Source organism: Venturia canescens, chromosome 4 (genome assembly GCF_019457755.1).
Source record: "Venturia canescens isolate UGA chromosome 4, ASM1945775v1, whole genome shotgun sequence".
Classification (NCBI taxonomy): Eukaryota; Metazoa; Arthropoda; class Insecta; order Hymenoptera; family Ichneumonidae; genus Venturia; species Venturia canescens.
In genome coordinates this window covers 14,996,254-15,022,764 of record NC_057424.1, presented here as the reverse complement: position 1 = coordinate 15,022,764, position 26,511 = coordinate 14,996,254, and the positions used below count along the sequence as shown (strand labels likewise).

Here is a 26,511-nt window from a genome sequence, read left to right as displayed (position 1 = left end):
ATTTTTCTCAGTAAATTTTTAAAGGTTATACATCCATGAAGAACGAGAAATCAGCTGAAGAATAATAAAATTTTAGTTTTTCCTTATTTCAAGTTCAGAAAAAACAGTGCTCAATTCGATATTTCATAACTGTTTATTTTTCTTTCCTGCATCCTCCGATTTTAATAAATAATTCAAATAATAATTTACAGCAAATTAAGCATAGTTTTGAGTTCTAAAAATAAAATGTAACACATTACGCGATAATTTTGAGAACTCGAAGTTGCCAAACAAATGATACTTGTGCTCAGTTCAATTCAGTGCTCTGGCCAAAGTTTAGTCGATTTGAATCTTTTTCCTAAGACTTTCAAATGCTATTGAAAAAATCACATTTTCCCAAATAATTGAAACTAGTATTTTTCAAACATTTTTCATCTTTTATTGTTTTTCTTCGTAGTCATACTTATGACTTTTCCACAAGTTTACACGGAGGGTGGGTTTCTATTTACATATTTAAATACATTAAGTTATTTGCTCAAATATGATAGTTCATCGTTTTTAATCAACTATATATTTTAGCTACCAGTTATTTATATATTCGCGCTATCACAATGAACTGGTACACAGTCGGAAAAACGTACGCAGGCTCGTATATATCTACAGACAACGCAATTGATTGATTAGTCCGATTCCACGCTCGTTTAAGGTACTATTCTCGCCGAACTGTGCAGAACTGTAGAACTTCTTTTCATTATTTTCAAAGACGAGTTCCTCACATTTGAATTTACAAATAAACCAAATTTCAAAAGGATTTGCCATCCTATTTTATTGATATTGGAATAAAAATAGCAAATTTGTGCACGAGGTTTTGTGGGGGATTGCCAGAGAATATTCTATTTCTCAGCAATAATTCCGTGACTTCCTACCAGATTTTTCAGATGAAACGTCAGTTTGAGGGGAGCTTTTCGAGCAACAAAAGTTGAAGTTAACGAGTATTCACTTTATTGAAGTCGACTTCCGAATGTGACTATGGCGAAAACACTACGTTAACAAATAATGAAAGAGGTCGATGAAATTTTCTCAGTTAAAAAGTAGTTAGAATAGGGCGAGAAGTGTGACGTTGCAATGACATTTGGGCGATATGAGTCGAGTAATAAAAGTAAATAAAATGGAAAAACGAAATTTGGCAGGTTGAAATTTGTGTGCTGCCTCGCGCGCCGATTTTTCCGATTTTAACAATCCACTATTTCGTCCATATGTTTATATATATATATATATTAAAAAGAGTTGCATAAGTTACATTTTCATTATTAATTATTAAATATACACGAATCGCGAGGTACTTGGTAACTTTTGGTTTCGGCCGCTTCAAGTCTACTGAACTAAGCTCTAAATCAGAGTATATATCCGTAATAAGTGGTACTTTTCTGTCGATTTATTCTCTCCTATACCTATATTTACAAGGGAGCAGTGAGTCAGCTGCTTCGGTATCGGCTCTAGACCGGGGAATTCATATTCGACCTTCGTTCGGCCCGGGCTTATCGAAATATTTCTGTTCTTTAGCTCGTGCTTGCGTCGACGAAGGGCAACATCGCCAAGTTTTTAATGATTTAGAAAAATCACACCGAGTGCGCGCGAGTTCGAGAGCATTTCGAGCAATGTAGGAAGAAAATTAACGATGGGGAGTCAGAGAGGGAGAGAAAGAGAGAAAGAGAAAGATTCGACGAGAAAAAAGGCGTCGGTGAACGTGGACACGCGCTCTCCGTCGTGTATCGCCCTCAGAAAGCTCACACACACGCTATACTATACTTGTTAAATTATGGTCGCGTGATGACACTGTAAAAATGACTATGGGAGAAGAAAAAGTAAGGTAAAACGGACACGCGACGGTTGTCCCGGCGAGCGCCTCGCCGCGCGGCTGATTCACGAAGGAGCGTAAAAATTGAGTTGGTTACAACGCTAGAATGTGCATCGGCGACACCAGATTTGGGGACTGTTCGAACGGAATTGGAAGGATTGTTTGTGGGAGGGGTAAGGACACGAGGAAACGAATGGCGAGTTTCTAGAGTCGATAAAAATGGTAAATTAAATTTGGCTTCGGAAAAATTGGCGCTGAGAAGGTGGGTGCATGGCTGTACAGAAAGGCATTGCTCGAAGTCCTCGCAGTTACGAAGGAAGAAAAAAGCACTATCGTAATCTCTCGATCGTAAAAGATTCGAAAGTTTCGTCGTGCCGTCATTCCTTGTTGTTGGCAACGGCGGGCGGAGAATCGTGGCAATTGCTGTCAGAAGCGAAGGACATTCCGCCGCTCTGAAGGCTGCCGATCTCGAGGTGGCTCGTCGATCCCGTTGGCGAGCTGCTCGTGCTTCGACAAATATTGCCAAGATGCGCAGAACCGTTGTTCGGCAACAGTCCACCGGAAACGGTGCCGCTGGTCGTCGATGCTGTCCCACCGCTAGCGACCTCCCCGCCGCTCGAACCGATGAGGCCCTCCTTCAAGCGTTTCTTCTGCTTCATCCGACGATTTTGAAACCATATTTTGACTTGAGTTTCGTTGAGCTGCAACGCTGAAGCTATTTCGATCCGGCGAGCCCGCGTCAGGTACTTGTTGAAGTGAAATTCTTTCTCGAGCTCGGTCAGCTGTTTGTTCGTAAAGTTCGTTCGACCAGTGTTGTTGAAAGCACCTGTGGACAACGAGCTCATCGAGGACGTTGAGAGCCCGAGACTTCCGGCGCTCGATTGACTCCCCGCGAGACAATTCACTGGTGAACCGTCCGGTCCGAGGGCATTCCCAGACCCACTGGCTACGTTGCTCGTACCTGGAGGCGAGTAAACCGTCGTTACAGCTCCTGATACCAATCCTATCGACAGACCGCTCCCTGCGCCAACATTGCTCCCGAAATCCCCGCCGTTTTGAGTGGATTTTGCTCCTGAAATACACAAATCAAATCCACCTGTTGAGACTCCAACGTTTTTCATTTCTGGGGATTGAGGCTTTTCAGTAAATTACTTTTCCGGCTGCACACCTGTTTTCGTCTGCGAATCTTTGAACTCGAATCTCTTAATTTTCACATTGAATCAAATTAATGTATCAAATTAATAAATTTAAGATCTTTTTCGAAGAAGCAGGCCGACGGATCGTCAATTCGATATTTTCTTGTCGCAGGACGACGAGAGAGGGAAAGCGACCGGGAATGAGCGACAATGGAACTTTTGATGAAAGTGCGAGTTCGGAAGATTGTCGAAAACATATGACGCACGAAGGACACCGGCAAGTTAACACGACGAAGGGAGGCTCAAATGGTCAAGCTTCTCGAAATTTCGTTTATTCGTTGGATTACTTACAAATACAATGAACGCGTTCGATCGTACGGAAAGGAAAGGATTTGAGAGTCGGACTTGAGTGCGGGCAAGTGTTCGAGTTACATGCCAGAAATAATAAGGTCGTTTACGCTTTGCGAGAATAATTCCCTCCGGCTTTCTTCGTCATCGGGGGCTTTATGGCTCGACGTTGGAGGGGAGGAAAATCCAGCGTACATTCGTGCGTGGACGCTTTCAACAGCAGTAATCCGCTCTGCTCGCCTCGTAAGAGCCATTAATTCGATTTAATCTAATCGTCGAACGATCGCACCTTCCCCCGGACCAGGGTTAGTTATAGCTCCCTTTTTATGCGGGTGTACTTGTATCAAATATACTCGCAAACGTAGTCGTAGACTTTGGTAAGCAGACGAGGTAATTAGTCCAACCGGCAACGAAGACAGAGAGCGAATGGTGTGTGTGTTTTTCAAAGTGCCAGAATTATTGGCGACCTTCGGAGCCCGAGAAGAAAGCGCGAGCTTCGCAAAAACGCTCGCCACGTCATTCTTTTTCGCCCACATTAGGGAAATTAGTCAAGATTACGTTTACCCTCATTTTACAGTGGATGTTTCCGCTTAACCGCGAAAGAGATAGACGCCAACGACAGAGTGAGAAACCGCAGCCAATTTACGTAATGGAAGCACAAAAAGACTTTTGCAGAAGAACTCTTCAAGAATCTTCTTTACGCCAAACTTTATGTAATTCGAGGAAAATAAAAAACATCAATGCCATCAAGAAAAGTGGACAAAGTGCGAGTTGAAATCTCAACAAAAAGGAATTCAAGAGGGCGGTTGGTGGTCGACCTTCTTGTCGTAGAGAATTTCTGTTTCGTCGTTAAACAACTTTTGCATAAAAACGAAAATTGTTATCGCACTGTCAGGCTAGTCAGAAGGAGACCGAGATAAGCAGTTCTCGCTCGAGTTTTAAAAAACTGATAAATCGGTAAAGTTCATTGGAGATCTACATTTCGAGACTTTGTAAACGATCCCGATTGCGAGTTCGTAAAATAATGTAGCTCCGAAGCTCTGCGCCGAACTTTTGCTCGTATTTGTGATATATTTTTCTTTGGCTAGGGTAACAATCCAAAATTGAAAGTCGGAGGTCCGTAACGGACGGACGCGCTCGAACGAGGTCGATACATTCCGAGTTCTCTGAGTCACGGAACCTCAAAGTCTGATCCATCGGAGAATATTTTTTCTCCTTTCCACCGTTATGATTATCGTATACTCGACTGCGCGTGGATCCTCAGGTGAGGGAAGTGGAAAAAAGTTGAATTGGGCAGAAAGTAGAAGGGTCGTTGGGTTTCATCCCTTCGGTAATAACGAGAATTACTGCTTAAATTGATGTACGAGCTCCGAGAGAAGGAAAAAGAGATTTCTCACCGTAGGCCAAGATAAAAAGTCGCGGCGGTGGTGCGGCATTGACGGTGCCGGTTGTTTAATGGAACTTGTCCAACTTCATTATTTAATGGGGTGGGCTTGCGAGCTCAATGTCCGTTCTCGACCCTTTTTCCTATGAGCTATATCCGTATATACATTCAAGTAGGATGGAGTAAGTGAGCGATCTCTCGTTTGCAAGTTTTAAACAACTACGACGTACTGTGGCCCTAACTATAATGTCGCTCGAGCACAGACTACTTCAGAACTTGCTCCTCGGCTGGAGTTATTTAACCGGCAGCAACTATGAAGACAAAAGTCCTCAAATATTTTTCATCCCTGCAGCAGCAAACGGGATATGAACTGATGGGAGGTCACTAATTGTGGGGATCGATAAAAAACTTCGTCAGTTTGTCTGAGACGCGTCCGCCAGGAAAATTGGTCGAGAACTTTAATCTTCCTCAACCCTCAATCCACAATTAAATCGAAATTTGATGAGATTTGAGTCTATTCGAGATGGACCAAGGAATGGTGGCATGAAAAATGAAATTCGTTAGCCTGCACAAAAGTTTCGTTGATGAAAACACTTGGCTCGTTTGCTCAAATAAATATTTTTCATCGTCACGAAAAGATGGGTGAATAAAAAAAAATTTTTTATTTAATTAAGGTAACTCCTGTACTGCATGCTAGTCAAATGAGTGCTAAATTTTCAAAACGCTTTTAGACCAAGTTCAACGTACCGATTAAACTTATTGTTAGTGGATATGTATTCAACCATATTTTATTAACGTGAAAAAATATTTAAAACGATAGTTTTGCAAAACTATCAACTGATAGATGCAAATTTCCATGATGACACATTTCCACAGGTATTTTTCAAAGGATCATCTGTATTTTTAAACCGATTTTATTGCGCCAAGTCTCATTTTGTTTTTCAACTGATCCTCTACGAATTCACCACGTAGATTTTCCTTCAAACTCATTCCTTTAGAAATTATGAATGAAAAAGTTTTTTCACTTAATGAGCAATTAGCTGCAACAGTGAAACGATCAAGTCAAAAAAACAACTACATGGTGGATTCATAGAGGACCAGTTGACGAACAAAATGAGACTTGTTGCAATAAAATCGATGAAAAAACGCAGATAATTCTTTTAAAAATATCAGTGAAAATGTGTCAGCGTGGAAATTTGCATTTGTCAGTTGATGCTTTTACACATTTAATTGGTACGTTAAACTTGGTCTAAAAGCGTTTTGAAAATTTAGCACTCATTTTACTAGCATGCAGTACAGGAGTTACCTTAAGCAATTTATATTGTTCGCCAGTATTGTTGATCTGTTTTTGTGAACACGTAAAACAAAAAACTGTTGTAACATTAGCGAATCAGTTCGTTTGTGGGTGCTCAGCATCAGCAGAGAACGGCAGTTTAACTTTTTTTGTAAATCCTCCAAAACTCAATGTCCACAGAGTGATCCTTTAATCGTTTTAAGATGTGTGCAAAGTATACTTTTTTCGAATCGTTCTCATATTATGGTGTTTACAGCGTATAAAAAAATATACTGCAGGGAATTATCTAAAGTAGCTTTATGCGCCGAGTAAATATTTGCTCGAATTTCCGTGAGGAAATCCTTCCGCGTTGTACCATGAAATGTAGGTTGGAAATTTGATAATCATCAAATACAGCCGGATACGACCGCTGGATCCGTACTCAGCCTTTTTCGGAATCGAGCGCAACCTCGCGATCGAAAACTAATCGTGAATATTCCGAGTTTCGATTCTTCGTTGTTTTAAGGTAGTCCTTTCACGAACCCGATTAATCTACAAACAACTCATTTTTAATTACAGTTATAAGTAAAAGCGCACGCGAATAGATTGGCGAAATTTCAGGTCAGGTTATCGAACATTTAATAAAGAATGAAAAGTTGAAAAATCGTAAAATTTATACGGCAGCTTATGGAGATTTCATCCATCGCTACGTTTCTACTGAATAATTCATTTACTAAATAATTCTAAAACCCTGATACAAACTGTCTCACAGATTTGCGCCACCAAAAAATACGCTCATGCCCAAGGAACATCTTAATCAAGAGAATTTCTTCTTGATCACCTCTAAATATGAACGACGATAATTTGCAGGAGTGTTAAGCGATTTTGAAGAAAAAAACGCATTTCTGTGCTCTTCCCAGCTACATCGTCATCATCCTTTACTGCTATAGCGCAACGGATGTTATGTACATAGGTAGGAGTCGAGCGCGGATGTAATATCATACCGGAACACTTGGCGTTATGCTTTTTCTACCCTTATTTCGTGAACTCCCCCTTTCAACATGCTGAGCTACTCGAGGCGCGTGTGCACTGTTACATCATCTGCGCGGTCGTCGAGCGGTTTGGCTTTTAGCCTTTGAATAATATTTGAATTGCATAAGGTTCGGGTAAAATGGCGTCATCGGGGCTGTTTTCTCCGGGAGAGCTCGGATTAGCCCATGTTTCCAATGAGCTTGGCATTCCCGCATGTTTGAGATGAGTAAAAGTCACGGATTTCATGTGATTTCGTGGGGATACTCGAGCCTCCGGGTTCCCTCGATTTTTCGTGATATTTTAATGTTCTTTCGTTGCTCAATGCTTTCGTGCTGCGGTTACATTTTCGGAAAATTCCTGCCCCTATTTGAGCTTGGCAATTTATCTGTTCGCATTATAATGCATTGTAGCGAGGAGAAGTTATCTGAAGGGTTAAAAGCTTTCCGGGGACAAATTTCGGCCCTGGTAACGCGGCGTCGAGACTTTGGCTGACTCTTCTTGCTTGGAAGTTCGCAGACTCCGAGTGCTGGGGTCATAAAATTCTGAACAATTCGACGAAGTGCGTTGAGCCTCTGAGACAGTACGAATTCTGATTGTGCCGCAACGAAGCGAGTTTAATCATGAAAAACCTTTGAAAATAGGCGCGCCAACGCTTCGGAATGAATCGAGGCGTTTCTTTGTCACTTTTTCTTTGGGAACGCGAGGCGAGATAGAAAAAAATTCTAAACAAACTCACAATCAGTTCCCTGCCATAGGTGCCGAGAAACTAGTTTGGAATTTATCGGCAAATCGTTTTCAATTAAAACCACGTCACTGAATGAATTCATAGTTTTAGATACGATTAGCATTTCGTTGGAGATTGGTTCTGCGAAGAATTGTCCAGGAGAAATATTCAGAATTTATCTAATCTGGAAATTTTGTGACGTCCGGAGATTCTTGCAACATTGAATCTCAGAAGCAAGTAACCGCATTACTTAATCCGAGTGAATTCATCGAAAAATGACGATCTATAACGGATTACAATGACAGAGGGCTCGGAAGGGCTAAACTTGGTTAGCGAAGGTGCAGAACTCAATGGCGGGCATGGAACGATGCATACTGCATGAGACCATGTTTTACAGTATGCAGATAGAGCTCAGTAAAATAATAATATTAAGCCGGTAGCGCGAGCGACTGAGATTTTAATCGGACTTGTTTGAGCGACAGGCCCGAGAGAGTCGCGCACGGCCACGCAGCATTGCGGAGCTACTTTTAACCCCACATCCACATACAGCACACCACGCTTCTGTTCATGCATTACTGATGTTCCGTTGTAAAGCACAATACACGGAACGATTTCCTATCAACGAAATTATACGCGCGGTTTTCGCTTTCGACCTCAAAATCTTAAGTAGCATCATCGCTTTGTCGACTCTGAAAATCAGTCATTTCAAAATCCCTGTAATTTAACAAAAAAAAAAAAAAAACAAAAACACGAGCACGGTTCGTATCTTGAATAAAAATGACATCTCAATTAAAGAAAGAATTTTTTTAGTTTTATTCGATCCATGAAAAACTCGGATTACAAGATTTGAATTTTTCTGTGCAAAATTTTTCAATAAAACCATAAAATTGTTGATAAAACAAATGAATTTTTGAAGATTTCGAACAACGAGAGACGAGCTTTTACAAAATTTTTCTAAATCTCCCTAGTCTAGGAATATTATTGGAGACTGAAAATTCTCGTTGTCCAATAAAGTTCGAGTCACGATTCTGTGTTCGTACGGAGTACGTAAGCAGTGTAGTCGTGGCTGGTCGACTGTTGATGAAATGCGTGTTTCATTAGGCAAGTCTCGAGGTTTAAGAACGAGTGGAAAGTACTCGAAAGGTTCAACATCGAGAATGCAAAGAGTCTAGTTATATCAACTGCACTTTTTAATGATCCTCGTAAAACATTCATACATATCTACACGGCTTTGCAAGCAAAATGCAACGAGCGGCCGCCTTAAGTGTTTTCCAGGAGGCCCATAACGATTTTCTCATTATTCGACAAACTGTATTAGGAAATTGGTAAATGAAGATAAAAAATCAAGTCCAAGTCAGCACAAACACGAAGAAAACGAAGAACCATTAAAAATCCACTTTTGGCTTTCTATGAGAAAAATAATAAATATTACTGCTTTGTCCGCGGATAAAAGAACAAAACTGATTCAAAGCAATGCAATTTAAGTGATTCATTTATTTTTCTTCCGTATCAAACGACGATACGTGAGAATAATCATTGGCGATCTTATCCGCCGTCATGTTTGGGCTAATCTCCGGGTGCCATCTGGACTTCTATAGCAGCAGAATTTCGTATTATCGAAATCATTATCGCATACGTGAAGATCGCTGAAAAAACGAGTCACGGAATTCCACGGGTCATGAATTTAGAAATTTCTAGTTGGGAGCACCACTCGGACAAACTGGTGAAATTTTGTGCGCAATCCTCGTGTATTTTAGATTTATTGTGCGTATTTACAGATTGTGTGCAATTAGATTTGCACACAAAGTTTCGGTGCAGCTGATCCACGTGCGGAGTACAGCGAAGGTCCAACTGATCGTGGGAAAAGTAAATGAAACACCTTTCTATTGAACGAATATTTTGATTGTAAAAACACATCCCAGGATAATTCATGCCACGAGAATAATTGGAAAAATTTTTTTTGGATGTGCGCCTTACTATTTCTGAGGCGAAAAAAAATCCCGGGGAATTGATCCCACGATATTTTTGTCCTGGAGAAATAATAGCTCCAACTATAAATGTATATTGTACTCTGATAAGTATGGATATATAAATTTATATAAGTGTGTAAGTTGGAGAGCACTCGACTGAGGATAGGTTAGGTGGCAGGTTGCTTGAGTTTGTGTGCTATGGCTTTAGAAACGGCGGGTGGTGGAGGGCGCGAAACACGCCAACGATCCTCTGATCCCCTCGTGAGATATCGGACGCTCACTCACGCGTCGTAGAGGCCAACGCGTGAGCTACCTAAACCCTCTCGTGTGTCCCTAAACCACCCTCTACCCCTGTCTATGGTAACTCGCGACTCCCAACTCCACCGAGTCACCCTGACGCTTTTTACACACATGTATAGGGTGGCTCAGGTATTTGAGGAGGTCAATTTTGACGTTGGCTGTCCGAGATAGTTGTTTGAACTTTTAAAAAACTTGGGGCTTGTTGTGAGTGCTTTTGGGGTGATCGAATTGTGGCGATCGTTAGTTGATAACTTGGTTTTTGGATTCGTAAATTGCCGTGGATCCGAATTGGTGGCGAATTTTATTGATAAGCTGCCGAAGATTCGGGTGATTCTATTTTTCGTGGCGATTAGTGTTTTTGGAATAGAAATTTCTTCGAAATTTAAAAAACATAATAAAGCTCGAGAGAAACGGTGAATCGGCGATGAAAATCGTTGCATCTACAGACACCATGTACATTTTCATGATACGTATATTGTGAACGTGGAGCTTGACCACATTAAGGTATTCCTTTCGCATGAGCGTATTTTTTCATGGCGCAAACTAGGGCACTCGAAATTTGGACTGATCGGACCTCTGAGAAGTCGCTGTTATATACAAGAAAAGCTTCTGCTTCTGCCATTTTTCCAACTTCTGACGTTAATATCTCTTTTAAGGATTCCGTAGCCCTTTATTTTTGTCATCGCTGTGGATTCCTTACATTTTTTTCCATCTGTGAGACAGTTTGCATCAGGAATTTAGAATTATTTAGTAAATCAATTATTCAGTAGAAACGTAGTGATGATGGATTTTTCAATTTTTCATTCTTTATTAAATGTTGGATAACCTGACCTGCGATTTCGCCAATCTATTCGCGTGCACTTTTACTTTACTGTTATTTGAAATCAGTTATTTGTAGAATATTTGGGTTCGCGAAAGGAATACCTTAAAAGAATACTGAAACTCTTGAACGAAACCTCGCGCCCTCGGTTTCGATAATAACTTCACTTCACTTTTCCGCAGCTCCTGTTTGCCCTGACAAAACATGAATATCGACACTGTTGTTTTTTGTCTTCATGTTTTTATCTTTCGTCATTCATGACGAACTCGAAAAATGTCGAGTAATTATGTGTTGAGTCGTCGGCCGTAGGCATTACACGTAGACACACGTTTTTCCATCTGATACACTATAGAGCAAATAGTGGAAAAAATCCCATGGGAGCTAGAGATTAGTATGTTCGAGTGTGCAAAGGAGTACAGAGCCGCCGTGCTGTTCTATGATTCCGAGAAAAATTGACAGTTTTTTTTATCACTCGATCGACACGACTAGCCTCGTTTGAACGAATTTTTTCAAACTTTCTATCGTGCCAGGCCAGAATTCTATTCGAAAATGACCAAAGCTCGTTGCTTTCGGTTTATTTTGCTTTTCGAAAAATAGGAATAATTTATTATCAATTTTCAAGCGTTTCAACTTCCATTGGAGGCTAATTCTCCTTCCTGTAATAAATCCCATTGCAAATGATCGAAAAGGAAGGGAGTTCGGGACATTTGAAATTAGGTTACGTCGGGGTCCGGTGGTTTCCGAAGAGACCGAGATTGAATGCGTCGTAAAAATTGCGCTGAAATGGCACGCCACCGTATCGTATTGAGGATAAAATAAAAAGGAAAGAAAAACCGCGAACGTAAATAAGCCGCACAATGAGCTCGTAAACTAACAGCGAACGTTGATAACCCAACTGCTGTGGAGGAGACATTAAAGTTTCCTACTTAGCATACTCGGCTGATTTTCATTGCTCAGTTTATTAATCAAATGCCTCTTTTTTCACGATTCTTTAGAAAAAAATAAGGAGAAGAAAAAAGTGTGTGATGATGGAACAGAAAGTAAGGCTGGCCGCGTGGAAATGAGATGCGCGATCGATCACGAGGGAATATATTCATTGGAAGCGATTACGTAGGAAATTCCACGAGGCTCTGTGGGCATATATCGGTACAAAAAATACGTGTTTTGTTCGAGTAATATGAGGCGGTCATGTGGCATAAAAGAATTTCATCTATAAAAGAATTTGAGCTGTCTCGAGAAACCCAAAAATATGGCGAGTGCGTTGGGAAGAAATCAGGTGGAGGTTGGGAGAGAAGCATATCGCCAATCTTGCTACGCGAAGGATCATTGGAAAAGAGAGTAGAAGGAAAAAAGGTCAGTGTGGTGGGCGGAGGGAAAAAATGAAGAAAAGAGTGCGAGTGGGAGAGAGAGAAGAGGGAAAATCGAGTTGTGTTAGTGTGGGTATGATAGATCGGGGTCGAGGGAGTTGACAGGGTTGTCGCGGGCTTTTCGCAGCTTTGCTATACCCATAGCAATGTTATAACGTATATATACGTGTGTTGATGCGAGCACGAAGGCACTCGTGCAACGCCGAAACGTGCTGGCTTGGCTCTGTCTCTCTTTTCGCCTTCTTCCCTCCGTTGGGAACTCGAGGAGTTTGGTAGATGCTCCCCTATAATTCTCCATCGGACCTCCCCCTTGTGATATTAATATGAGGATTACGGAATAGTATTTTGCGATGCAATATTCACGAGAGCGATCGACAGAGGAGCCTGTGCGAACGGGGCGAAGAGAGAGGGAGAGAGAGAGAGAAAAAAATGAGGAAGCGAATTGATAGAGAAGTAAACGAAGCGAGCAATGAATGAAAGGGAAGAAGAAAGGTGCGAGATGGAGGGAAGGAAAATTCACGGTATCGCAAGAGACTAAATCGTTGCAGAAGAATCCTCGAGGGTACCGGAGCAAAATAGATCTCCCCTGCGTTTTTCCTCTGAAAACGAGCCCGTAGAATTCATCAACGGAAGAATGATCATTGGAATATTCGTACTGGCCAGGCACGAGCGAACGGAAAAACTGAGCTTTTGTCCGACGAGAAGAGCAACGCCTGCTACCCAACCATGGACCATTCTGTACAAATATCGCTCCACCCTGCTCCTCTCTTCTCGCACTATTGTAACCCCCAACGTCCCGCCCATTCCAAACGCTTGTCCCAACTCCGCCAGCCACCAATATTCTTCGCACTTGGAATCAAAAGTTTGCAATAACTTGCAAACAACAATGATCATTAACGAGGATTCATCATTGTTTAAACAAAATGGTATTCATCGCGGACTGGTCCTGAACGATGAATATAAACGAAAATCAGTTCGAAGGTCTTTGGATTTTTCTTAATGGCAAAATCCATCACGTTCGACCGGAGCGGTTGATACGTTTGAGAATCAAGAGACGAGATATGAAAATCTGCAACACTCTTAACTCGTGAGAATGAATAGACTGCGTGTGTGGAATTCGTGCATAAAAAAATCCAAGATAAAATTAATCTTGTCGCACGATAAATATTTTTTTCATAATTCCGGAACAATACGAAGAATGTTGTTGTTCTATTCGGCGTAACATCTATTTATACAGGTGGTAGATAGAGCTAAGAAAATATTGATCTTCGAGCGCGACAAGGTATCGAAAATCCGTCGAAAAGTACACACGGAAATTGATAAGAGGGTCTCGTGTCAAGCCTCGTTTCCTTGTGAGAGGGTTAGGTCCTCTCGTCGGTGACAAAAATGATAAGGGACGTGAACGAACGGTAGATCGCTCTCGTGAGCTGTCGCGGAGCGATTAGTACACGCGGCGAATGAGACAAGACTCAATGAATTAATTACTTTGGCAGAAGCCACGATCGAGCTTCGTTTGGGTTGCCGCACAGCGAGGCTGAAACTTTTGGCGAATAAAAGTGTTTTGGGGCGTTACAGGGATTTTTGTAACTTCGCAATAAGAAGCCGAGGCCATCGTTGCCATTTTATTAACAGGCATATCGACGGTAACTGTCAAAGTTTAGTCAGCATTTCTGCGCTTCGGATTAGTGCGAAAGCGAATAATGAAAAAGAAAAAGCATGAAAAGGAGTCGGCACGCGATCTCGCACGTTCCCCATCCGTACGAGAAGATTGTAAAGTTTGCCGAGATAGAGACTTGGTCCGAGAGATCGGAGCGGCGGCACAGTAACGTTTGATTTATAGCCGTTCGCGAGAAATCGGCTTGAGCGTAAACGCGCGGAGCTCACCACCCGCGCTATCTATCGCAGAAGGGCCGTCTCTCTTTTTCCTGCTGTCTGCTCGAGGCAGCGGCGAGCGAGTCGGGCAACTTTATCTGTCGGGTTCGATCGAGGCTACCATGCACAGCTAAGCTGTCCGCAAACGAACAAGTCCAGCTAAAGCGCTCTCTCCGTCTTTCTTAGGCCGTTTTCTCCCACTGCGGCGGCTACCTCGACCGCCGGCGACAGCAACACGTTTGCGGCACGCAACCGCGCACGAACGTCGCTCTACGGTACAACGTTTTATCACGTTGTACACTGACAATTTCAGTATACTCGGGCGATTGCCCGATCACGGAAAACCCGAAAACTCGATGTTACGAGGGCGTTTGAATTAGAAAACGATTCCACCGAAAATCTGTGTGTCCGATGAGAATTTACCCTACCTACTGGTTTCGGGACATTCCTCTTGACCTGCATCCACTTGTACGTTGGCACTTGAGCCTGCGGTTGTTGATGTTGCTGCTGTTGATGCGGATGGTGATGTCCGGCTTGGTGTTGGGCCGTGCCGAGAATGGAGGCTGACGCGGCGATGCCGTGTTGTTGTTGTTGTTGTTGTTGTTGTTGCTGTTGCGATTGATGCAGATGATGCGGATGCAGGGAAAGACCGTGTTGGCTCGGATGGATGCGCTGGCCGTGAAGGGAGTGCGTAGGAGTCTGGTGGAGCGCGTGGTACGCGGCGATCTCGTGGTCCTTGTAATCCGCCGACGGATGTCCGTAGCCAGTCTGCAATCGCATGGACGTACCAGCGGCGTACTGCATCGAATCTTCCGTCGTTGGGCCGGGCACCGATGTCAAGTGGTGTTGATGAAGGTAGTTGGTCGTGCTAGAAGGTAGGAGACTAGTTGGGCTTTGATATTCCGGAGGCTCACGGTTCTGGCGGGGCTGATGATGGCTGTGAGGATGCGAGAGATGCTGATGGTGCTGGGTTTGACTAGATTGTTGGAGGCTGTGAAGACGTTCGTGATCCTGGGCTATCGCGAGCCCGGAGGCCTGCTGGGCTCCTTGGCCGAGCTGCTGGTGTTGGCTCGAATGAATAGTTGTGCCCGAAGCTATGGGCAAGGAATGCGGGGGGCCTGGGGAATGAAGACTGTCGTCTCTGCTGCAGTAAGATGCGTTGCTGGGAGGCCCTGCGTGCTGAATGTGATGATAGCCCATAGCCGATCCATGGGGCGTATTGGCGTGCTGATGATGGTGGGCATGATGTTGATGCGAGTGATGCAAGTTCGGTTGCTGGACGACCGAAATCCCTGGGACGTAACTCGGTGGAGAATTGGCGTAATCGAGGTTCGTATAGCTCAGGCCATTCTCCGAGGAGATAATTGGCGGGGTATCCTCGTGAAGGAGCGCCCCCGAGGGCGAATAAAAAGCTTGAAGCGCCGGAGGTGGCGTGGCTGAGCTATCAACGGCGCTCGATTCCGTGCCGGAACTTTGCTGGTGCTGCTGTTGCTGCTGCTGATGTTGCAGATAAACAACCTCGGCCGTTGAAGACGAGGCGCTCGTCGTCGAGTACGGGGCGACAGCGCCGTGGGGGTAATAATGGGATCCACTGTTACCGGGCACTAAGCCCAATTCGGGCGAACTCGAGCCCTGCTCGACTACTCCGTGACTCAAACTTAACCCGACACTCGTGCCATGCGACGACAAATTATAATTAGCATGATAAGTGTCCTGCTTGGCGTAGGTCCCGTACATGCCCATGTCCATCATCATCATCCTCATCGAGGAGATACATGAACCTGCGGCTATCCCGATTACGAGACTGCACTCGCGCACGTTTTTTTAAAAAATTTATTTCACCCTCGCACCAACTTTACTCGTAGCTTACGATTTCACTCGGATTCACCAAAGTGGGCGATCGATCTCACATCGTGTGCCAAGTACTCTGCGATGCACTCGTCGAAGCAATTAACAGACGCTTTTTTCGGCCCCGATGATAACGTACGCGAGTCCTTTACCCACCTACTTTCAAGACTCGTCATCGTGATGCTAATTTCATGGCAGTTCGCCCTTTGGTAACATATCCGATCTTATCCGTCTCAGTGAAACATCACAAATCACGACTATTTTATAATTTCATGATAAACGACACTTTCGAAAGACACTCAACGTCGACGATAGCTCAATTTCGGAGGGGTAATAGACCAACCCTAACGACCGGTGGGCAAAGGGTAAACAGACGATGGAAAAAGGGGAGGGCTGTGTCAACTACGGTTACAAAGTACCCTTGAAAAATGAACGTGCTCCTCGAATGACGGGTGATCGCATACTCAATCGTGCTCAAGAAAACCGGCGAGTACTACCTGTGCGAGGTGTCTGCCCGAGGTGCGAGCTATACTGGCGAAAGAGGGGGCCGCTGGTCCAAGCTTCGAGGGCACCGCGGTGTGCACCAGTCCGGGGAGGGGTTTACGAGCTCGCGGGCTACAGAAGCGGAGGACTGACGTGCGCGCGCGCCTCCGAGAACGCGCTCTCGCTTCTCTGCGGGAAATCGCAAGCCACGTTCGTTTCATACATACCTCGGAGGCTTCCCCGATGCCACGCAAACGGGCGTGTCGCAGTTAGCCTCACGTGATCACCGAGGGGCGTACACCGGCCAATCGCCCGGGACTACCCGCAGCCGTTTTCACCGTTCACGTGATGGATCGTTTCATGATTTTATTTTCATTTCTTTTATCTGCCGCTCTGCAGTTGACACTTATCGCCATGTGCACGTTATATCATCTGCTCCGTATAACTCCTCATCCTCCTTTCGCCTCTTTCCACCTTCCTTCGCGGTCTCTCCTTCTCGAACCTACTCTCAGGCGAGCTTCACTTTGTGTAGGTACTTGCTGCGCGTATTATATATTTTAACGTAAGACGCAGGCATGCTCCTTTTGATCCTCTGCCTCTCGCGTACTTCCTTTCTTCGGAGAACGTTATCTCGTTAATACCTATGAGACTATGGCGTATCTTCGCCACCTGTGCTCCCTTAGACGCTCTTCTTCTTGCGCTGGCAATCAGCGAGACTTCTCTTCTCTTCTCTTCTAACGTCTCTCATTTTCATCGAGTATTACATCGCTTTTCTCATCGCGACCTTGCGCCAAACTTCTGAATATGCGTTTCCAGTGCAGACGACCAACATCGCGGACCTCCTCAGGGAACGGAAAATGTGTATTGAAATGAATTAATGAAAAAAACAGAGCTGAGGCGACACTCGTGCCCATGAATATGACAATTTTTGGACTTTTCGACTGAATTTTGTCGCATTCAGGGACCAAGTGCTCCCAATGAGAAACTTGTTATTCGATTGCAATAGACGAGCAAAGATGGCTGAACGAGTGAAACAAAAGGGGCCCGCAGCAAGATCCTTTTTTAACGTTTGTTCCCAAGGAGCGTGATCCCACGGCGCAAGAATGTCTCGTCCTGTCAGTGGTCGAGCCAAGGATGATCGCGGGAGAAGGGATACCAGGCGTCATTTGCTCCTCGGAGCCTGTCCAAGCTGATCGCACCTCAGACAAAAATGTAGATGGGTCCATTCTCGATAGGGAGATATATCTAGCTATAGTTTGCATTCGCGGGCTTCGATGTGTGGGAGTCTGGCGATGACAGAAACTAGAAATGCTCACTCAACTGATCAATAAATCATTAGTTATTTGAGGAGTGCGAAAGAATAAGTAAAAACGAAAAAAAAGAATCAGCTGCTACGAACGAGGCTTTGGGCTGCGTGGTAATGCTCGAATTAAGTTATAAAAAGAGCTGCATGTTTGTGCGGTTCCCTCTTGATCCGGTTAAATAGTGCTTCGGAGAGATTTAACGCTATTTTAATATGCTCCAGTTGACTCACCGTTGGTGGCTTTGGCTTTGGTTTATAACCGTGTAAATGCTATTGATTCTTGCTGGTCCTGCTTACTCTTCTTTCCGCTTCTCCCGTTTTGTTGTCCGCTTGAGAATAATGCCAAGAGATCAGCAGTCAAATGGACAAGTGGCTGTATGGTGCTTTCTGACCATCTCTTTCACTGTCTCCGTTTCTCTCTCTCTTTCTCTCTTCTCGGTGGCTTTCAAACCCCTCGGCTGTGGTCACTTGAGGATCGCGAGACAGCAAAGACGAGAGGAGCGATGTTTCAAAGATATTCGGAGGCGACCGGCCGGCGCCACGCTGAGTTTTGACGTGGGACGAGTCACCTGCATTGTCATGGCCCATGTCTGCGGCAACCTCCAGTTATTTACTCCTTGCTACCTATATTATACCTCCCGTTATTGCACTCTGGCTTCCGGCACAAAGATGTGTCACGTTTTTGGGGCTGGTCCAACATTACACGCCCTTGTAGTTACGAACCACAATTAATCATATTTTTCAAATCTCCTCGTTAATCTTAACCTTCGAATTTTCTTCCTCAACACCGGCCATATTAAAACAGCTAATTGCCTCAACTTTAGCTATAACTCGACGACTTTTAATTCGCCTAGCAGATTTAACTGATAATACCAATCGGATTATACCACCAGTCTGGTCTTTAAGGAGGGTGGACAGCGACGATACAATGTTGCCATGCTAAACCATGTTAAATACATTAAAAATTTCAAAATGATAAGAATTTAATAAAATTTGGTGAACATATTCTTTAGTGCCAAATTTGACAATACAAATTTTTTAAGATTTTTCTTCTGCACAGTTATCGAGTAATTGATCACTAAAGTTCACGTGTATAAGCATAGCGTTTCCATATATGTTGGTATACATTCCGGGCATAAGAAATCTGTTTTAATGCGTAATTACTCGATAACTAAGGAGAAGAAAATTTCGAAAAAAATTGTGTCTTCGCACTTGATGTTGAAAAACATTATCACCAAATTTGATCAATTTCTTATCATTTTGACGAATGTAGCTCCCTTCCTTAAAGCATTCCTTTCACTAACCCGAATATTCTACAAATAACGGATTTTAAATAACAGTAAAGTAAAAGTGCATGCGAATAGATCGGTGAAATCTCAGGTCAGGTTATCGAACATTTAATAAAGAATGAAAAATTGTAAAATTTATACGGGAGCTTATGGAGATTCCAGCATCACCAAATTTCTATTCAATAATTCAAATGCTAAATAATTCTAAAATCCTGATACAAACTGTCTCACAGACGGAAAAAAATGTAAGGAATCCGCAGCGATGACAAAAATAAAGGGCTACGGAATCCTTAAAAGAGATATTAACGTCAGAAGTTGGAAAAATGGCAGAAGCAGAAGCTTTTCCTGTATATAACAGCGACTTCTCAGAGGTTAGGAAGCAGTTCAAATTTCGAGTGCCCCAATTTGCGCCACCAAAAAATACGCTCATGCGAAAGGAATACTTTAAGGAGAAAAAACTAGATTTGTTTAACGTTTATCATTGAACAATTCTATAGCCAATAAAATATTGTAGAAATAAGAAAAAAGAGAGTATCGTGGAGCGTTATAATTCGTTAATCCTTGAATAAATATGCATTTATTGCGGTTTATTGTTGGACAATGAAAAAGTCGTGTGTGACGAATAAACTGTGCGTTTTAGATATTTTAATCACACAAGCTAAAGTGAGTTAGGTTGAAAAGAAGAAAAAAAAATCTATGAAAAAAACAAATCAGCTAATTGGGCTGCTAGGAGTTTTTCAGAGATCATTGTATCTAATACTTATGGGATTATGGGGATTATAATAATATAGTATTTAATATAAGTATTCGTGTCTTGTCGGGGATTATAGCTCGCGGTCACTTCGTCTCAGGGATGTCACAGAAGTCAAAAGTTTCAAATTGATTGACGCGTCAAAACACGACGGCGGGTGGTCCGGTACGAATTCAGCTCTGGCAATTTGACTGCCCTGCGGATTTTCGTTGTTTGCTCAACGAAGACTTCTCGTAAAAACGAATATTTTGTGGCGACGTTTAACTGCTATTTTTATGTAAAGGGAAAAAGTTAAAACGAACAAAAGCGAATGGTGGACAAAAACGAAAGAAAATGTTGGAGTCGAAGAAATAGCAGGCGAGAAGACAAGGTGAAGAGGAAAACTATCCTCCGGACACTTCTATTCTTTTTTCTTCTATTCAAGAGATTTCCTCGCCACGTTACAATCTATACCGACGACAATCTTTTTTCCCTGCCTCCTCGAAATGTCCGTGTTCGCGATAACAATGCGAGATTCTTCGGCCCCTTACGCCTCTGAGTCCCAGGAAAACGATGATTTCAGAATCGTTGATGTTTCGTGACTCCTGGGCGGAATATTCGCGAGTTGAGGAGAGGGCGACGCCGCTGGATGAAAAGATGCGCGGGACGTGAGTTTTTGCTCGTAGGAGGAGAACCTCTCGCTACTCCGGTATTTTTCAACAGCGAGAGAGTTCTCGGTCCCCAGAGATTCGGATGCCCCGACCGCGGAAAATTGTCGTGCCCCGTCCTTCTTCGGCTGTTCAAACCGACTCATTTTATCCCTTATTTCGCGTCATTTGCGCGTTACAAATGATATTTTCTATTCCGAGTAAACTGAGCAAGGCTCCCTCGCGCCTCGTGATCGAATCGAGAAGAGAATGAGCATCGGGGCTCCATGCACTTCTCGGGCAACTATTGATCCAAGTGACTCATTTTAAGGACACACGCGTTGAGTCGTGACAACAATGCCTCCGATGAAACTCTTCATTTTCATTGAAATTATCCTACGAAAGAACTCCAGTCCAGAAAAACTTAGCCATTATTAATTGAATTGAATTTCAAACAATCACGAGAGAGCCCTCAATGAGAAGAGCACAAAAATCAAGCACGCTGCGAGGACACGCGTGAAAGGTGATTTTCAGAGTTGTCTCACGCTCGAGGATCGATCGATCTTCGGGAGCAAAAACGTCAACAGCCGGAGCAATGGGATTTTTTGTATATACCTTTCATGATTTTTCACGATTCCGTTGATTTTTGAGGAAACAGCGCTGCGAGTGTGAAGGGGAAAAGGCGAGGAGCAGACATTTTGTATTTCAGGATGCCGCGTGCAGCACGCGTTCTTCTCACTCGCTGTGTATCGCTTCATTTGGAGCTACCATAACGATGTTTTTTGAGCTTGTATTCAAGCGTACCGGTAGCGTACATGTGTACGCTTGGGTTACTGAAGAAGAGTGGAGTGGTGCTGTCGGTACTCGGCGGGGTTACGTAGGAAAAAGCTTCGCTTCTGGCACAATGGAGTCATCAATCATATCGCACAGAACACACGATATGCATGTGTCTGTGTATGCGCACGTGTACGTATATACGGCTCCATTCGTTTTTCATAGTAAGCCATAAATTTGAGCGACACTATATTTTTCATGAAATAAAAATTCAATCTCGAAAAAATCGATAAAAAATTCAATTAATATTATGAAAAAAATGTAAGGAATGTCGAAAATTTTAATCAATGAAATTACGAAAATCGATTATCGCTGTTGAGGTTTTCACTCGTTCGAGGAAACTTGCAGCACTGAATTTGAATTTTCTATAAATTTACTCCATTTTTCTCGTTTTTTCAATCTAAAAAGTCATCGGATTTTCTCTTTGATTAAGCCGAATAACAGGTACGAATAATAACAGTGTAAGGTCAGTACGACGTAGGATCGGGGTAATAAAGTTAGCGAGTTAATTATGACAGGCTCGTTACCAGCAACGTCGCTCGGGATATGAAGTGTTAATGAATGGAGTCGAGGCAAGGGTTGAGTCAGAGCTGGGGGCGCAGACTGGTACCATATCCTGCTGCATCCCTCTGTGTACGAGAGCTCGTTTAATTCGTCGACAGGAGCAGCACACCAATTTATCGCTCGTAGGATTATGTTATTAGACACAGACAGCCCCTTAATTCTCTAACATCACACGAGGGTTCAACTCACTGGGATCATATTTTCGTGATATTTCGATCACTCCAATCGCACGTACAACAAATTCCTCGCAAAGTTTTTGCACACTTGGAGTACGTTATGGGAACTCCTCGTGCGCGTTCATTCGCTTGATAAATATTAACCAAAGAATGATTTCGTCCCTAGGATATTTTGAAGACGAAAAAATGAGACGAATTTTCCCTCGTTCATAGATCCACGATGGAAAAACCAGCACCGAAGAAGGCGAGAACGACCGCACTTTTCGATGGTTTCAAATTATATTGCGCTTAATCCTTCGAAATCCAATGGCGATAAGAAAACGAGTTGAAGGATGGAAAGTTTGCCAAAGATACGAAAAACCCGAGTGCGAAATACGTGCACAATTTTATAACGAGACTTTATCTATCAGCTCGAGAGATTTATTACTTATTACACGCTTGTTTGTTGCTATGTTTTCTCATCGGCAGTTTAAGCACCACAATCTGATAATCGACGTAATCGTTGATCGTTGTTTTTTTATTCGAAGATTAATGCCGAGCCGAAAATATCTTTCATTGGAAATATTATTCGAATACATTGAATTTATTGATATGAATAAATTGTGCTTTGATAATATCCGCCGAGTTTCGACGACTGCCAGATTTTTCCGGTTCATTTTTCGACACGAGGATTATGTTCGCGATATACAGTATCGATGATTTTTAGTGCTCTTCGTAAGTGAGGTGATCCGAAGCATAGTTTTGCTTGAAATTTTTTATATTTTCTTCTGGCATAACGGTCCTGTGATCGACTGTTTTTTTATATCGTTTTTTCATACAGATAAAAACGGAAAAAAGAGCTTTTGCCGTGGAGAGGAACGTAAAAAAAAGAAAAGCTCGACGGACAGGCATCTCCGGTCAGATTTCCGCATCATTACGCGACCGTTGCGTCCTTTCTCGAGTTAATTGAATGCAACGTGTGTTGACAGGCAGGAGTTTTGGCAGAGAAAGGGGCATGCGAGTAAGAGAGAAAGGACAGAGATAAAAATAATAGAGAGACGGAGCGAGGGAGGGAGAGCGAAGATTATGAGCAGGCCGACTGCAGCGAAAAGTTCGAGGGCGTCTCGTCCTCGGAGTTGGCGTTGCTTGTGTCAGATCGCCTACCGATACGCATCTATCCCCGGATCGTTTCGAACATCGCTTCTCCTTGGGATAATATACGCGCTAGAGCCACACGAGAATCGGAGAATCGAGACCGTGTACCTGTCATCTTCGTCAGTGACTGTGTCATCCGGCCAAGCCTTCCCCCCCCCGGTCCCGCAATCTTCGTATAATAATAATTATCAACGAATTTCCTTAAGACCCAAACAAAGAATCGCTAGCTCGTGTAATACCTCGATTTTTCTTCTCACGAAACGGAGCAAGTTGTTGGAAAGGTTTTTTTTTAAATTCGCCCATTTTTTGATGATACTACAAATTATTTTTCCGCATCAAAACATCAAAAACTGGGATCATTTTTACGAGTCTTCTCGAATTTAAAATTGCTGGCTGTCCAATTTTTAATTGGCCAATTCCGTGACGCTCGTTGCGTATCTCGATGAAAAAGTCAAAGTTTCGTGGCATCGAGCCACACCTACGTGTGCATTAAATTCTTTCGGACGATGCGAGGCGGTGTGTCCGGAGAAACCGGAATTCTGCTGCTCTCCGCTCGCCATTTGAATAATAATCTACGAGATGTTGATTTATTCTTGATCGACGGCGCCGGGATCACGTCTCTCGTCATCGGCGTATATGCGTACACTTAGATAAGCCTGTACACCGAGCAATCCCGGATAACTCGAAATCGACCGAACCGAACAAAGACGCACGCTTATAATAACGTGTCTGTGATTATTTTAATTTTTTTCAAATAAAAACTCAAATAATCACGAACGAGGCATTGAAAAATTATCTCTGACAAGATTTTCTGGGTGACTATCATTTGAGCAGGAAACGGTCGGTCCGACGGCGATGAAGTCGCTGTTCAATGAGCAGAGCATTTTCGGACGTAAATACTTTCCGGTTCAAAACGCGTGTCTTGAAAAATGAAGTAGCATTTTTTGAATTTCGAAGGTTCAGAATGTGTATAAAAAAAAAGAGGATTTTCGACTGATCGAGAGAAAATATATTAATTTTTAGAGTGTCGGTAATTTGTGCAGGGCTTTGACGTGGGTTGTTTAACGAACGAGCTGGGGGGGAGGGAACTGAGTAAAACTTTTTCTTAAGTGTGTGCTTCTCTCGAGTTTCCCACAGCCAGTATTTCTATCGCGTCCAGGCAACAGCTTTTCGGACAAAAACGCACCGAGGTTATTATTTTCGTGTCTTTTTTTCAACTGCTCTAATCTCACATGAACGGTTTTACGTTTCAGCAGAGAAAATAGGAATAACTTGAAAATTGGATAACTAAAAAATGACGTTAACTGATTTTCGCAGGAGGACCAAGGAAACTGTGGAAAACCTGTCCGATGACGACGCTCAAGTTTCCGACGTTGGAGTCCAACGAAATGTACGAAAAGAAGATTTCTTATTCACACATTTTTTATTTCACGAATCATTGATGTAGGTTGAAAAACTACGAATTGCATATTCGGCAGGGAGCACGATTGGAGATTTACTGGAATCATTCGAGAGTTTTTTTACATCATTTCGTCGGACTCCAACGTCGCAAACAAAAATCAAATGATCGGCGGAGAAGGTAGAATTTGAGCGGTGCCTTCACGAGAGTTGGCAGAAGAATAATTGATAGGTATCTCGATACTAGAATTTTATTCCGGCTCGAGTTCTCTTGTGGATTGATAACGCGTAAGAAATGGAATGTTGATTCTGTTCGATCTCAGAAAGATTTTTACTCCGTCCACAGAACCATCTCGCCTCTTATTAGAACGTGTGAGAGTCGACTCGGAGATATTTTAATTTTTTTTTCGTGTATTTTTTTTATACGAGGGAAGAGCAGATGAGGAGTGTCTGTGGCGCGCGAGCTCGCGCATCAGCAGGTAGGTAAAAACGGACACGAGTGAGACGAGCTTGACGAGACGTCCCTGGGGACGTTCCTCATCCTACTCTTTCGATGTCCCCGGAGCGTTACACGGTACATGCCCCGAAAACTTGCCTCCACTGGCCTCTTCCACACGAATACACCATCCTACACTTTGTCAGAAAAATTTGCTTCCTCTCTCTCTCTTTCTCTCTCACGATCTTCTCGCTCTTTCCCTCTGTTTTCTTTCTCGCTTTTCAGTTCCCACAGGCTTTCTTATCCCAACCACACGTTTGATCTAACGACATTTTTTCATTCCCTTGGGTTAACATCTCTTAGACCACATTAAGGTAGTCCTGCGTGCTTCGAAGCTTGAGATACCAGCGGCGAGTGCACTAGGCCAACGAAATAAAATCGAATGAATCGTGTACGATTGTTTTTTTTTTTTAGTTTGCAGCGTGATTATCCTAGCGACGAAAAGCCTGGAACGCTGGTGACCGTTGATTGCTTTCCTACTTGAGAGAACTCATAGTTTTTATTATTGTTGTAACGGATTTTCTTTTTGTTATTGCAGTGAAACATTTGCATGGAAATGTTCACTCAATTTTGGAGGAGTCGTTTTCTCACGGTACATCAAATGGGACGAATGTTGAACAGTTTTTTGATAGATATTCGTGATATCCGGTAGATGGAAGTGCACATAAGGCGGGAAATGCTTGTACATTCTCTTTCTCCTCAGGGACAGATACGTCAATGGAGACAGGAGAACGACGAGCGAACGGACGGAAAACTAACGGCGATGTCCACCTTTCGCCACGCAAAAAAACGACCCTCATCAGGATATTTACACCTAATTTATTCCCCTCTTTCACTCATCCATCCTCCAATTTACATTTCATTAGAGATAGTTGTGCGCAGAATTTCAACGTCGCACGGGAAAATCATTAATTTCGTTGATACGTCAAAAGTATTGCGCAGGTATGGCAATAAAAAATCAAATTTAGCATTTTTTTTCATTTGCTTGAAAAATTTTTTCGGCTCGTGCTCCTAAAAATTCTGATAATCGTTAACGCGAAACTTGCTATGAAAATTTATTGGCGATTTGGGCTTTTGTTGCGACGAAATTGTGCTTTTATTTATCCGAGAAGGTTCGTGAGTGCGCGTGTGCGTTTGTTAAGGAATTGGCAACGGGGATATCTTCCCATGGATCGGCTCCATCACGAAATGAACCGAGTCCAGAAAGCCCCCATAGAATTTGGGAAACGCAGATGGCGCGCACGCGTGTGCGTTGTACGAAGTAGCAGAAAATACGACGAATGGGATTGTAGTTGTTACACCCGATCCATCAAAACTCGGTGTCAGTAGCCATTAGCACGGTCTCGATCCGCCAGCCGGACCGCGAGTGAGATGCTGCTGCGGCTGCAACATCCTCTCTCCCATTTCCCTTTCCAATTTCTCCGTCATATCGAGCTCTGTATTCGAGATTTTCGTTCAATTATTTTAATATTATTTCATCCGCGGCTCGAGCATATTACCTCGGATGGGAAAAGGACTCGGCGAATTCAATGATCCCTGCCTCATT

At 43.1% G+C, this 26,511-nt stretch overlaps 1 protein-coding gene across 1 annotated transcript; it reads right to left on the bottom strand.

Moving 5' to 3' along the window:
* Positions 1-135: 135 nt before the first annotated feature.
* Positions 136-15,821, bottom strand: LOC122409647 (homeotic protein labial-like). The gene is made up of 2 exons (XM_043417376.1): positions 14,492-15,821; positions 136-2,909 (listed from the first exon to the last, which is right to left on the bottom strand). The coding sequence occupies exons 1-2, from the start codon at positions 15,819-15,821 to the stop codon at positions 2,215-2,217; spliced, it is 2,025 nt and encodes a 674-aa protein (XP_043273311.1). The 3' UTR covers positions 136-2,214.
* Positions 15,822-26,511: the final 10,690 nt, after the last annotated feature.